Source organism: Channa argus, chromosome 20, assembly GCF_033026475.1.
Source record: "Channa argus isolate prfri chromosome 20, Channa argus male v1.0, whole genome shotgun sequence".
Classification (NCBI taxonomy): domain Eukaryota; kingdom Metazoa; phylum Chordata; class Actinopteri; order Anabantiformes; family Channidae; genus Channa; species Channa argus.
Window position 1 is genome coordinate 11785359 of NC_090216.1, and position 15222 is coordinate 11800580.

Here is a 15222-nt window from a genome sequence, read left to right on the forward strand (position 1 = left end):
TATCACACAACTTAATTGCAAGTATTATTCTTTCAAATCAATTAGAAGAAATAAAAAAGAGAAAATTAAAGAGGTGGTGACTTAAGTACAGGCAGAAGTAGAGACGGAGACATCACAGCCAGAATGCATGTGCACGTCTGCACACATGGGGAGAAAGATTATCCTCGGGCTGTTTTGCCGGGCTCTTTATTGATGACTCATAAAGACTGTGACAGTGCTGATCCTCAGCATGTGGTTTGTGTGTGTGTGTGTGTGTGTGTGTGTGTGTCTTTCTATAGAAGGTCCTCATTCCATGAGAATATCATTTTTTTCATTTTCCTGTGAATAACTTAGATTCTGTGTGTGTCTTGTCTTGTGAATGGTTATGTCTGACTAATCCCAGTAGGGAAGGCTGCTGAGTGCTGCCACAGTAATTACAGGAAGAAGCTTTCTTAAACCATTTCTCACTTTCTCTCTGGCAGCTTCTCTCTTGTCAAATGAGCTGGAGAGTGGAATGATGTACCACGGTGTCTTCGATTGGTCATAAGTCAATATTAATTTCACAGGATTACATGTATGGATACTCCTTGTGCACATTATTGCCAACAATAGGATGTTTGATGATGACAAGGATGTTAGTATTTGGGAGGGAAATAAATCGCTTTCATTATCCCCTAGCTCTGGATTTTAATACAAATATGGTACAAATATGTACTGAGGGGTTTATAAAAACACTATATAGATTTATTTGGACAAATCAGGAATAGGTATTTCTTCAAATTTATATAATAGCTGAATTATTCAGCATTTACAATGTAAAGCTAGTGACTGTTTGGTGTCCACATATGACCTCTTCTCTATTTTAAGGTCAGTTAAAACAACTTTCTCAAACCAAGTGCTGTGCTCCCTGCTGCTGAAATAAATGTTTTTGTGTTTGAAAGAAAATAGCCCTACACAAATAGCAATATATGATTTATTCATCAGACAAAACCATTTTAAAGCCAAATGCAGACTAAAGGCAAAACGAAGCCAGACCTGTCAATACTGTTAGCTTGACTCTTCTTCGTAGTGATTGTAAATTCAGAGGTTGGGGGTTTGTTCCACTGATGCTGTATCCTTTTCTTGTCAGAAATCCTCTGAGTGTCGATTCTCTGTCTTCTTGTCGGACTCTCATCGGTTTCTGTATTTCTCCAGCTATATAACACAGATGACTTCATTTATTTTTGAATTTTCTTTATTCCACAGAAAGTGTGTAAAATACTTTTTAGACAATGATCTTAGTCTTGGTTTAAAAAAAAAAAAACATTTCAAAGTAACATTTTATGTTCTTTTTGAGAAGCATTTGAATTCAAAATCATAAAATATTGAATTATTATATGGAGCATTGACCAAGGAAATGTTTTTATGTGTTTTTCTGTCTGTTTGAAATGGTTTGAAATAATCACTTGCTCTTTTGCCTTTTTTGGTAGAAACACTGATGCAAACAAAACATATCATTATTCCTTATCCTAGTGGTAAAAGTTCAAACATAATGTTCTAGTATTAGCAAATATTAGGAATCTTATACTGGCATATTACTCCACCTTACTTGTCTGTCTCTATTTCTTCTCTTTCTCCTTGCTCTCTCTACACAGGGACTCAGACTCACAATATTACAATGCCCCTTGGTCAGTATTGTCAGAACATGCTTCTGCTTGGATCAATGGAGGGGGAGGAGTAGTGCAAATCATGACAGAGAGAGGGGAATGAAGAGAATTTTGATTGAGATGGTGCGAGACGGAAGAGGCCGATCAATAAGCCAAACTCTTTAGCACAGGAACTTGCATAGCATATACAGCCCACACCTTTCACACAACATTAAGTGCAGCGTGGGATCACAGCACAGAAAATAGAAGCGGAACATGCACACCCAAAAAATACTGGCACAAAGATATACTCTGTTGTCAGTATTTCAATCTCTGTGCCAGTCTGTATTGCTTTAATCTTGCTTTACAAAAGGTATTCTCAGGCCAGATAGAGCGTTTTACAGTAGTGTTCCACATATATTTAAAAAAATTTATTTTATTATCAATAAACCTAAAATATCATGCTAAAACTCAGGTGGAAACTGTAGGAGGCCACATAATTTTTTGAAATGTGGATCCTGGCTCCTATAATGTGGAAGTTTGTATTTGGCTGTATGAATTGAAAAAAGAAAGGTATAGTAGAGAGAGACAGCAATGAGAAATATGGGAATGGGAGATACGTGGAAGGAGATGGAGAGAATGCCAATATATGTGGTGTTTGGATGCATGGCAGGAAGACGCTACCTCAAACGCTCACTTATTAAAGAGCACTTCACAATGACCACTCCTACCCCCTTTCTCTTCTCTCTCATTTGCTTGCCATCTGCCCCCCACCTGTTCCCTTGCCGTCCATTTCCTTTTTATTAAGAGTGCTGGTTCTTCAGATAAATCTATAGGACCATTGGCCCGTTATTTTGCCCAAACCTCTCTGCTTCTCTTTCATTATTGATGAAACTAGAGTTAAATGGTACTTGTGCACAGAGGCATACATACACAGCTGGACACAAATAAACACATAGACAAACAAAAAAGGGAAGCAGGTATGATTTTGGAGCAGGTGCATTTCAGTTTGAGTGTGAATCTATGTGTGTGTAAGAGAGGGGGCTAGGAAGAAAATAAGAGAAGTCCAGAGCATCACAGACTAATAAACACACAAAACCTGTCCACTGACACTTGCTCTGCTCTTCAGCTTTGATCGAATATTGCGTGTGTTCAGAGAGAGTCGGCTAACTGTGTGAAAGAATTCAAGCATGAGAGAGAGAGAGATAGAGAGAGTGAGACAAAGACGGTAACATAGGGAGAAGGTGGGGGGGGGGCTTGGTTACAAGCATCATAGCAGCTCATATTCTCCCACCAGCGCTGCTTTCCCCAGCACACAAGAAAACCGATGCCGAGCCATCACCTCCATCTCTTTTTTTCTCTCATTTTCTCTCTCTCTCTCCTCCCTAACGTTGGTTATCCAGTGGGGGGGCACTTCTCCTGCTTGGTCGATTGGTAGGCAGTTACAAATGTTACTATTTTGAGAGTCGGTGTATGTTCTTTGCGCGTTGTAGCAAATGATCGACGGGGGGGAGGCACGGAAAGGCATAGTGGGGTCTGGCTTGTTCTTCTGCACATTAAGTGCTATGCAAAATAGAATGAGAAAGCACAGAGAGACTCGGACCTGTGGCTAATGTCAAATGGTGATACTGAATCCAGGTAGAAGCAGAGGAAGGCAGGCATTAAGTCAGGAGGTCGTATACCAAGGAGCTTTGCAGGACTGAACTAGAAACATATTTTTTACAGCTCCAAAGGGAAAGAAGGCAAAAGAAAACAGAGAGGTGGAGGTTAACAGAGAGCGGAAAGATGGCGAGTTTTGGGAAACTCACAGACTACTTTAATCGCCGTAAGTCTCGAGAGGAGCTGCGGGTGGGCAGGAGCTCACGGCGCAGTGGCAGTTACTGCTGCACTGTGGCAGAGGCCAGGTAACCTGTGTGTATGTCTGTTTGTAATTGTGTCTGTGCACAACTACGCCAAACTGTGTGGGTACATTGCACACGTTTCATTTGTCTCTGTGGCTGTAAACACATTTCACATTCAGAGTTTCCCTTTGTGCAACCAAATTGTATTTACAAGCTTTGCCTTGCGAGTGTTCAGTGTTTGTGTCACTATTGACTAATGTAGTAAAATTTTCTCATTAAATACATTTTATGTGCTGTAAGTAAAACGTATTACAGGAAAGTAATTTTGAGTATGTTTATGTTTAACTGCACAAGCAGTACTGTCAGGCATAAATAAAGTACGTTTGTATACTACATGTGTTTGTGCATGTATGCATGTGCGAGCAAGCATTTTTGTTACATAAGAGTGGAGGTGCGATGGATGTTTACTGTCAGGGTGCTGCTACTATGGATTCTTCCCACTAACACGCAGTTAAATACAGAGGCTTCTCTTGATAAAAATAGAAGATAAAGTCAATATACTGCATATATAGAGAAGTAAGAAAAAGGGAGGGCAATCATTTCTGAGTCTGTCTGCTGCTCACAAGAGTGCTCATACTGTACATACTGTACACCCTGGGAGCTCCCAGTGTCAACCACAACTTAAGCGGCTTAAGCAGAGAATTTAGTGGGTTTCTTTAACTTCATGGGTCATGGACAAATTTTAAATAGATGTTAAAGGGAGGAGAAGCCTTTCCAGACAGTCTGGAGATTTGAAGCATTAATCAACAATGTGTGATTTTAGGTGTGTGTGTGTGTGTCTGTGCGTGTGTGCATGCGTGCATGCGACTCTTTGCGAACATTATTGCCAGTCATCATAACTTCAAATGGCTATTACTTTATTTAAGATTACGGTTAAAATCAGGTTAATGTTATATCGTGGAGCTGGAAAATACATATATATAGATATAAATAGGAATACATAGTATCCTCACAACTGCAGGGAGATAAACTTTTTTACCCTTTTGTCTGTGTCTGTCCCATCCTGACAGTATTTTAACAGTATCAAATTGCAATTTTTGATAATTCATCTTAACTGAAGTTCCTAAAGTGGAGGAACAATGTCTAACGCGTTGCTAAAGTGGATTTTGGAATTTTACCTTCTGTGCAAAAATTGTTTATTGTTATTGTGTTACACAGAATCTGCGCACACTATATAAACCTAGCATTGCTAGATTCAAACATGTCTTGCACCCTAGTAATATCCTGAATTCAGAGTAATTTGCTCTGATTTCTATTAAACGTCTGAATAATGAGTCTCTGAATTTGCTTCCCATACTACAAGCGGTGTCCTAAAAATAAAACAGAAATGCTTTATGTCGCACCTTAAAAAATCCTAATGAGAATCCACATAAATGTACTTGGAAACTCATGCTGAATTACATAACCAGTATTAAAAAAAATAATGTTTAAACTCCTACAACTGCCACCACCTAAATAAAGAAACAATCAAATAATCAAATCTCATATTATTCACTTACAGCAGAAGTGTTAATGTGGGTGGGCATCTGGTACAAAGGAAACCACTCTTAGATTCCCTGCCATTACAAATTCAGCATCTTTCATTCCCACAGTCTTTTTCTCTGTCTCACCCACTCACTGTCTCTTTTTCACAAGCAATCCCCTTCCTACGCCCCTCTGTCTCTTTCTGTGACTTCTTGCTTGGTTTCTTTTCTTTTATTGTTCGCTTTCTCTTTTATCACCCCTATTTCTCTCATGCTTGTTCCCTCTGTCCTCTTGACATTCACCACAGAGGAACCAGAAGGAGTTGGGGGCAATCAGAGTTGCGACAAGTCTGTTGGTTGGACCAGCACAGCTGAGCTCTGTCTTCTTTGTCAGTGACTAAATGGTAGCAAGGAGAAACGTACGAGAAAGTCATTGGTCAGTGCAAGATGCATAAATGTTTATACGGTATATTAAGGGCATAGGAATGTAGTGACTACAGCAAGGATTGCTATTGTAGCCCATTTATAGTGAATGGCTGAAAATCACAGTAATCGCATCTTTCCAACATCTTAGTATTGTATAGTGTTTGCCAACTTCGCCTAGCACCTTCTCCTGAGACAACGACCTTGCATCTAAATTTAGATTTGCCAAAGCTCAGACTGTCTTGGTCTTGATTAACCTTGTTATCCCAGAGGGATATTAATTTGCAGTATAAGTGCACAGACAATAAAATAACAGTACATAATAAAATGACAGCCGAGAGACATGGGACTCTATTTTACTTCAGACATTATGCTAGCATCAGTCCAAACACAGTTTTGATGCAATTTGTTTTTGTGCAGGTTTATTTATTTACGTATTGTTTTTTGTTCAGTCTGCATGTGTTTTTCAGTTTAGCTAACTCATAATTTACTTTTTGGACTCTGTGGAAGGAGAGGCATGGCTTAGGTCCCATTTATGCTGAATAAGTTAAGCAGTGAAACCTAGGTGCTCATTTTGGACAAAGGTGGCATTTGCGAGATTGCAACTCAAAGTGCAATGCAACTTTCATCACTTTGCTTGGAACAGGCGTACACACAGAGACCAAACACCTTTAAAAGGTGTTATGCCTGACATCTATCTCTGGCACAATTAATATACTTTTGGAACTAGTATCATGCTCATGAGAGTAATCCTGTGAACCAGAGCTCTGCAGAAACCAAAAAATACTGCTGCTCTGTGTAATGACTTAGCCTCTCACAACAGCTTGTAGAACATAATCTTATAGAATGCTTCTTGTATTCATTACAAAGCAGCAAATCAAATCTCTGGCCACAGCAAAAGGATCAGTTGCTTGTTTAAACATCAGACTGGAAATCTGTGATTCTAAGTTACTAAGTCAGCTACAATACCTGATCTATAATCAAATGTAGTCTCAGAGGTGCTGCTGACCTGTGAAGGATAAAGCTAAGGCTGCAAAATATTGCAGCACACAGTGCCAAAGGGTAATAAATAATAATAAATAAATAACCCCCCCCCCAAAAGGCATGCAGAGCAGAGCTGCACAATTTGGTCAAAAAATAGTATTGTGGTTACTTTGGACAATTGTGACATAATAAAGAAATGTTATAATAAGATAAATGCACAGAATAATCATAATGTTTAATTATGTATTTTTAAACTTAAAATACAAACAGCACAGAATTTACATTGTTTTTTTAAATAACTTTTAGTTTTACAAAATTAAATCCCAGTGATTTTATTATTAACTATATCTAAATCTACTTTTAAATAAAACTCTTTTGATGGTGCATCATTAATAGAGATAGTCCAAACACCTGAAATAACTCATGTTACTAAAATCTGTGTTTTAATAAAATAAAATAAAACCTCATTAGTTACCTTAAATTCATGTTTAATTTTAATAAATACAAAGGAGAATTAGTTTACAAAAACCTAGACATATGTAATTGGCTGTGATTCGCAGTACACAGTACGTAGTAAAATATCCTAATTTAGAAGAAGTGCAAAACTCATAAATTCAATGAAATTTTCCTTAAAGAATTTATGGAGATACACTGTTAATTGACAGTTTTTCAAAACTACCTTCAATAAAATGACAGCACTAATAGTTCAGTAGCAAAACACTGTTATTTTAAAGATTTTTCCAAAATTGTTAGGATCAAACACCTTCAGTGGTTAAACTCTGTTATGTACGATTTTTCCAATATTTTCTGAACACCCTTAATAAAGTGGCAGTTCAAAAGGGGGGTGGCAAAATATTATATTGTATATTGTTATTTTGAAGATATTTATGATTGTTACGATCAAACATCTTCATCTTCAAAAGTGTTGCTCAAGATTGTAAAATAAAATTGTAATTTTTTAAGAGGAAAGAAGTCTCTTCAAATACTGTATAAAACAGATTAAAATTATGCCAGACTTTAAACAAAACTAAATACATCATGTTAAAAAACACTTTTTTAACTTAAAACAATATTTAATTATTCGTTTTTTGTAGAATTAGAGTATGAGACCACATTTTAGGAGCAATACAATAATTCAGTTCAATTCAACTTTATTTATATAACGAAAATATAGCGAGAAAACTCCAGCAGAACCAGGTTTAGGGTGGGCGGCCATCTGCCTTGACCGTTGGGGTGAGTGGAAAGTGAAAAGAGAAAATAAAAAGAGCAACAAAAGCAACAACAAAACATCGGGCAGGTTGGTAGCACCAGTAGCTCCACACTGGAAAACCCACCAGCAGAGAGAAGGAGAAAGCAGGGTTTTAAATTCTATTCTAAATTGAATGGGAATTCTACTCAGCACTCTTTCTGGAGAATTTTGGATTAATTGCAGGCTCTTTAGGGAGTTACTGGGGCATGCTGAAAGTAGGGAATTAATGTAGTCCAACCTAAAAGTAACAAATGCATGGACTAGTTTTTCGGCATCACTTTGAGACAGGATGCTCCTAATTTTGGCAATGTTCCGTAGGTGGAAGAAGGCCGTTTTAAAGATTTGTTTTATATGTGAGGTAAAGTACAAATCCTGGTCAAAAATAACTCCAAGGTTCCTTGCAGTAGTACTGGAGGCTGGAGGCAGATGACTTATGCCATTTAGAGTAACGATATGGTTGGAAATCATATTTCTGAGATTTTGGGCCCAAATACTATGACTTTAGTTTTGTCTGAGTTTAAAAGTAAAAAATTGTGGGACATCCAGGCCTTTATGTCTTGTAGGCATGCTTGAAGCTTGACTAATCAAGCATAGCAATGGAAATGTATGGAGTGTTTTCTAATAATGTTGCCTAAAGGACACATATATAAAGTAAATAGTACTGGTCTTAACACAGAGCCTTGTGGAATTCCATAGTTAACCTTCGTGTGCATGGAGGATTCATCATTATCATGAACACATTGGAATCTATCAGATAGATAAGATTTAAACCAACCTAGTGCAGTTCCTTCAATCCCAATTTCATGTTCCAGTCTCTGTAAAATGTCGGGATAAATGGTACCAAATGCAGCACTAAGGTCTAACAGAACAAGTATAGAGAGTAGTCCATTATCTGATGCCATGAGAAGATCGTTGGTGACTTTTACCAGTGCTGTTTCTGTACTATGATGAACTCTAAATCTTGACTGAGAGTCTTCATTCAAATTATTCCTGTAAAGGTGGTCACATAAGTTTTTTGCGACTACTTTTTCAAAGATTTTAAAAATAAAGGGGATATTGGTCTGTAATTGGCCAAAACACCTGGGTCAAGACAGGGTTTTTTAAGTAGTGGTTTAGTTACAGCTACCTTATAGGCCTGTGGTACATATACTGTTTCTAAAGATAGATTGATGATATCTAATATGAACGTATTTATTAGGGGAAAAGCTTCCTTGAGCAGTTAAGTTGGAATAGGGTCTAGCAGACAGGTTGTTGGTTTAGATGATGTAATAACTGAAGTTAGCTCAGCGAGATCTATGGGTAAAAAGGAGTCTAAGAGGGATTGGGGCCTTATTGATGATTCTAGCAATGTTGTACGTGAAGATCTGTAATATTTGGGGGGAGGATCTGGTGAATTCTTTCTCTAATAACTACAATTATATTGATAAAGAAAGTCATGAAGTAATTGCTGCTCAGAGTTAAGGGAATAGTAGGCTCAACAGAACTATGGCTACAGCCTGGCTACATTGCTGAACAGAAACCGGGGGCTGTTCTTGTTTTCTTCTATTATAGATGAATAATATGTTGTTCTGGGATCACGGAGAGCTTTTTTGAACATTTTATGTTGTGAATGAATGTTAAAGTCACCCGCTATAATGACTTTATCTGTACTAAGCACTAAATCAGATAGAAAATCAGAAAATTCAATCAAAAACTCTGAATAAGGGACTGGAGGATGGTACACAATAACAAATAGTGAGTTTTCCAGTTTGGGTGTCAACGGCTAAGAGTAAGGCTGTTAAATGTGTTCTAACAATGTTTAGGTCTAGGGTTTATTTGTAAGCTTGAGTGAAAGATTGGTGCTACTCCTCCACCTCGGCCTGTGCTTCTAGGAACATGATAATTAATATGATTTGGGGGGGTTAACTCATTTAGACTGAAATATTCTTCCTGCTGCAACCAAGTTTCAGTAAGACAAAATAAATCGAATTGATGATCGCTTATTAAGTAATTTACTAACAGAGACTTAGAAGAGAGAGATCTGATATATAATAATCCACATTTAATAGTTTTGGGGTTTTGTTCTGTAAGAGTAGTCATCTTAAATTTTATTAGGTTATCATGATTACCTCCTCTTATGGTCGTTTTGGGTTTATGTAATTTGGTTGGTCGGGGAACAGACACAGTCTCTATAGGTATTTAGGAGTTGGGGGGCGGGGGGTGATGGTTGTAAGGACACTGCAGAGAGGCGTGTAGGACTGGATCTCTGCATCCTAGGCTCAACTGTGGATTCTCATACTTTTGGTTGTCTAATAAAACCAGCCATATTTCTTGATAAGAAAGCTGCCATGTCTCCTAATCAACAATAACTAACAGTAACAATAACTATTAAGCTAATGTTAACATAACTGTCAACTAACTGTAACATTAAACTTTGCGCTAACATTAGCATCGCGCTAGCGTGCTAATCGTGGTTAGCATCTCCCTATATAACATAATGAAGCACTACATAAATACACACACAGGTATACAAATACATACATACATATGTTTGTTATCTGATGTTGAAACTATTAATGGACATTACACTAGCCTTTAGAATTTTCACAGGGCTCCTCTGTTTCCTCATCTCAGAAAGCCAGTGGCTTCACTTAACTTCCTCTGACCACATTTCAACTTGATACACTCTGATACATTCAAACTTGACCGAGAGGCAAGCAAAGCTGTCATTGGCCAGTTTCTTGAATGACAACCAGTCAGTGACCAATCATGCTCAAATGAACATGGTGAGATAGCCAATAGCATTTGTCTCACCATGAAGTAGCAGTGGAGATGGACCTATTAATCGTAACTGCCACAAAACACACAAGACTCTGCATGTGCATCCTTATAACATACTTATATAGGCCTAAAAGAGAACGGCTGGACTGGAATGGAGGTGACATTAGAATTAGATTCATGTTTAAATTCATGAAACATTCACATCCAGAGTGCCCAAATATAAAATAATCAATTTAAATTTTTTATCAATTTTAAAAGCACCTCACTTTACCTCTCAAAACGTTATGTAGGAGTGGCAAAGAGGAAAAAGCTGATTTTGATTCTCAGCTAGACTTCATCAGAAGGCATGTGAAATGCAAGAAGGTTTGTGGGTCTAAAGAGACCGAAATTGAGCTCTTTAATCAGATTAGGCTTTCTGACTGGTGATGAACCCAGGCAACAGTTGTATGTATCCCTCACTCACTGTTTTTAAAGGAGATGAGGAAATGCACATATGACCTGATAAGAAAAAGATTCCTTGTTCGGTTAGAAGACCTTTGCCTGGCTAGGGAGGCTGAAGCTTAGTGTACAAGGGGTGATGTGGATAAAGGGCAAAATATAAAGAGAGGTTACCAGTTCAGTAAGATCTTATATAGAACCTGTAATTTTGGGTACATTGAGTACATTTTACTCAATGAGTAAAATTAGATTTGCATTAGCAGCACAAGACTTACTTATAAGTCTCTGGTAAAACACTCAGTGTATGCTGACCCCTCCACTGCCTGTAAACCAGTCTCTTTTTCAATCCTGTCAGGTTTGATTGACATATTTGTAACCATCTTGCTTTTGAGCCCATGTTAACCTTCACAATTATCTTTGTTACAATCAGATTACAAACAGTTCCAAGTCATATGCCAAATAATTGCTAAACTTTTTTTATTTTAATTTGATGAGTCATTGTTATTTATGATGTTTTAAAAACTTCTTAAATTCCTTCCCACATAATCACATTCTTGTTTGGGCTTTTCATTTTCCATTTTCTATATGATTCTAATGTTTTTCTTTTTTTTGTTGTCAGTGATTGGAAATTCTAATTCATGTCTTATGCATATGGCATGCAAATTATGACCCAAAACAGAAATACAATAGGTTTCAGCTTTTTGCCGTTGGATAGGCAATAGGCACTAACTATGCCCTCTTTAGGATTCAGCTATAACAGATTGGGACGAGTGGAGTAGTGCTGGTTGACCGTGATTACAAACTTCATAGTAAGAGCAACAAGAAGACATAATCTGAACTGAAGGTTCCTCCAATGGATGTCAACTGTAGGCATTTTTCACCTAGAGGTAGATAGGGAAGTCAAAGGGAAGTTTAATTGCATTTATTTACATGTGCTGCTCAAATTAGAACTAAAAGCAAATTCAAAATCAGTGAAGCTGTCCTTTAAGAACTTTTACAGACACAAGCTGCAGCTGCCAGTCAAATTATTAAGATTTTTTTGTCAAGTAATCTATCAATAATTTTTCAATTAATCAAATGAATCTGTAGACTATTTTCAACAAAGACATTGGGACAAAGACATAATCAACTGAAGTATTTCACAATTGCACCAGGCTATCCCCATCAAAACTCAACAAACTATACCTTGTTAGGAAGCAGAAAACGATTCCAATAATATAAACCAATTTAACATTGAAGCACCACAGCAACAACAGTTTCTCAAGATGTAACAAGATTGCATACTCAGCGAGACAGTAAAGCTTACATTTCATGATGTTTCAGGGGCACAGAGTTATTGAATCCTCAAGTGCTTCACACCCTTCTCTTTTCTCTTTCACCATTCTTTACACGAAAATGGCACAAAGCTTTTAGTCTAAAAACCATGTTATTCAAGAAAACTGCCGTTCTTCACTGTTAAGTCATTGCTAAAAATGCTTACTTTTCTTCAATGAGCCAGTAAACCAGTCAAAGCCCCCGACAGTAACGCACAGCTTAACTTGGTGGTTGAACACCTCTTGGCTGTTACAGCCAACTAATGGCATGCCTTCCCCGTGATGACACAACAGCATTGTAGCCAATGAAATAAAGGTTTCAGGGATGTAAAATTTGCAGGCACAGGACAAGTAAACAGGACTTAAGGTTCTGTCCTGTTTCCTCTGTTGTTTTAAAAAATTGCCCTGGGATGCTTACGCTTCAAATGCTCCATCATGGTGGTGGTACTGCTGGCTACTGTTGGAACATGGAAACATTTTGTTGTCTTAAACTTTTAATACCAAAGCTCACATCTGAAAACAAATTTAGGAATTGATTCAAAACTAAAACCTTGTTGTTGCAGGAATAACACTTGACCCTGATATTATTGGAAGACCCTTTTTACCAGCTGAGCTACAGTTGCCTCGACTTATCTATTTTGAAAAAAATATTTTTGAAAACTAGAAATATATATTATTATATTTTTTAAATATATATGATTGTTATTTTTCAATGTTATGTGTGTTAATAAAATATAACATTTTTCCAATTGTCCTAGTCTTTTGATGAATGGCTCAGTACAAAGCTATACATTTAGCTTATGAATTAGTAATCATAAGCCATTTAACTGGCCTCAAAAGAACTGAATACACTAGTTCATTACACAATTAAATTAAATCATTGGCGTCGATGCAGATATTTTAACTTAAAGTGGTTTAATCATAGAACTGTAATGCCATGCCTTCTCTTCAGATAGTTTCAAGTAACCAGTATGATGCATGATGTAGTGCTTGCATGCACTATCCTAAAGTACACCAACCTACAGTGGTGTGTTAGCACCAGGGATGGTAAAAAGTGAACACAGATAATTCTACTTAACTGTTGACAAATAGGTTTTAGTGTCAGTGTCTGAAATAAAAAAATAAACTTTGGCAGTTTGCTATTGCATAGCTGGGAATAGTCAATTGCATGTGCTAATTTTAGAAATAAAATAGGTCACTAATACAAATTGCTGTACATGTGTTGCAGTAAAACCCATTACAAGAGGGAGTGAAGTGTATTTTAGCCTGTGGTAAGACCAAGAAAAGAGGCTTTTGCAGAGCCAGTAATATCCCAAATAAACATTTTCACACACGGTTTCACACATCAACTTCACACCATCATCCTGTAAAAAAAAAAAAAAAAAAAAAAAAAAAAAATATATATATATATATATATATATATATATATAGATAGATAGAGAGAGAGAGAGAGAGAGAGAGAGAGAGAAACTTATTATATAGACTGCACTTACAACTTGGGGCAAAACATTGTTATCATGTAAATGTAAATTGCTGCTTGAGAAATAAGAATTTCCTCTTCCTTTTTCTCATCTCTTCTTGACCTCCCTCTTCCCCCCTTTCCTCTTCCTCTCAGCTTCTTTCCTTTCTTCTTCTCTCATCTTGTCTTCCATTGCTCTCTTCCTCTCCCCACTCTTTTTGTAGACAGAGTCGCTTAGCAACAGGTTTGTAAGATGAGTGAGGGCCAAATTGTCAGAGTGGCCTGGGCCGGCTGTTCAGCCCAGTGTGTTATCATCATCATCATCATCATCATCATCATCATCATCATCATTATGTGCTGGTGGGAAGCCAACAACTGTGTTTGACTGTGTGTCAGTATGAGTGTGCTTGTTGTGTTTACCAGTGACAACTAAGGTATTTCATTTTACACCAACAGTGGGCAGTGTTTGTGCATGTGTGTGTGCGCTTCAGGCAAATGGTTTTTCATGCAAGTCAGAATGGATTGCAGAGGAGTGATAGACCTGCCTGTAGCCATTACCATCAAAATGTGTGTTTGTGTGTGTCCACTTTCAAGCATGTATGCATATAGTCACTATCAGTTCTTCCTGTAATATTTACCAACATAAAAGCTTTATTCATAATCCAACCACTCTGGATCCTCCATACAATATCTCTGTTCTGAATTACATCTGGGGATTCTCTGATCCCAGGTCAAATATTCCCAATTCCAACACCTGCGTCTTCTATCAGAGGAGTCATTTACTACTGTAGCTGACTGCAGACAGATGTCAGTACCTTACTCCTCAAGCCTGCACATATGCTGACTTAAAACTTAGTGCTGGTTTGCCTGATAGCTCCCTAGTGATACATAACCCAGAGACAACAAATGCATCCTGAGCAAGGCATCCACTGGAGTTAAAAGAGGAGTGAAGTATTTGAGTCAAACAAAAACACATTTAGAGTATTACTCAAGAGCACTCGTATGTGCAATGAAATGTTAAATGGCTTACAAAAACTGGTTTGAACTGCTTAACGGTATCTAATATTTGTGTTATAAATATTCAGATTCTTTCTGAATTATTATTACACTATTCAAACAGATTTACTAAATTTAATTGATTATGTAAAAGTGGATGATAGAAGAGGATGTTTAATTGGCTTGCTAACATCAGCTAATTTTGATATTTGATGCAATATGCCAAATCTGTGGTACATGAATTATACATGATTTGTGGTTATAATTGGCAACTAAAGGTAGATTTGAGGTTACAAATGTAAACTTTATAAAGATAATTCAACTACAGATAAAATAATTCTTTGTTTTGTTGCATAAGTTGCCATTAATGTTTGTGTCACAGTCAAAATGATCTATCTCAATGCAAAGTGCTCACCTGACCCACTGGGAGCAACTTCAGTGTCTTGCCCATGGACAGTTTGACACATATCTACATGATGATAGTGGATGACTACCTTACCAACTGAGCTACAGCTGTCTAATGGAGAGAGGGGAAGCGTCTCCGTACATACACATACACACAAACACAAACACAAACACACACATGTGGACACACATACGCATATATACAAACACAGACAAACATAGCGCAC

At 37.3% G+C, this 15222-nt stretch overlaps 1 protein-coding gene across 5 annotated transcripts in view; it reads left to right on the forward strand.

The window, feature by feature from the left end:
• Positions 1-15222, forward strand: part of ankfn1b (ankyrin repeat and fibronectin type III domain containing 1b) — a 125919-nt gene that overhangs the window by 12027 nt on the left and 98670 nt on the right. For 2 of the 5 annotated variants that reach the window (XM_067488564.1, XM_067488566.1), the window contains exon 1: positions 2911-3508. The exons of 2 other annotated variants lie outside the window; for them this stretch is intronic. In XM_067488564.1, coding sequence (XP_067344665.1) covers positions 3390-3508 — 119 coding nt within the window. In that variant the 5' untranslated portion in view covers positions 2911-3389. Of the gene's footprint in view, positions 1-2910; positions 3509-15222 lie in introns of those variants that run through there. One more of the 5 variants, XM_067488567.1, reaches the window with a different exon arrangement.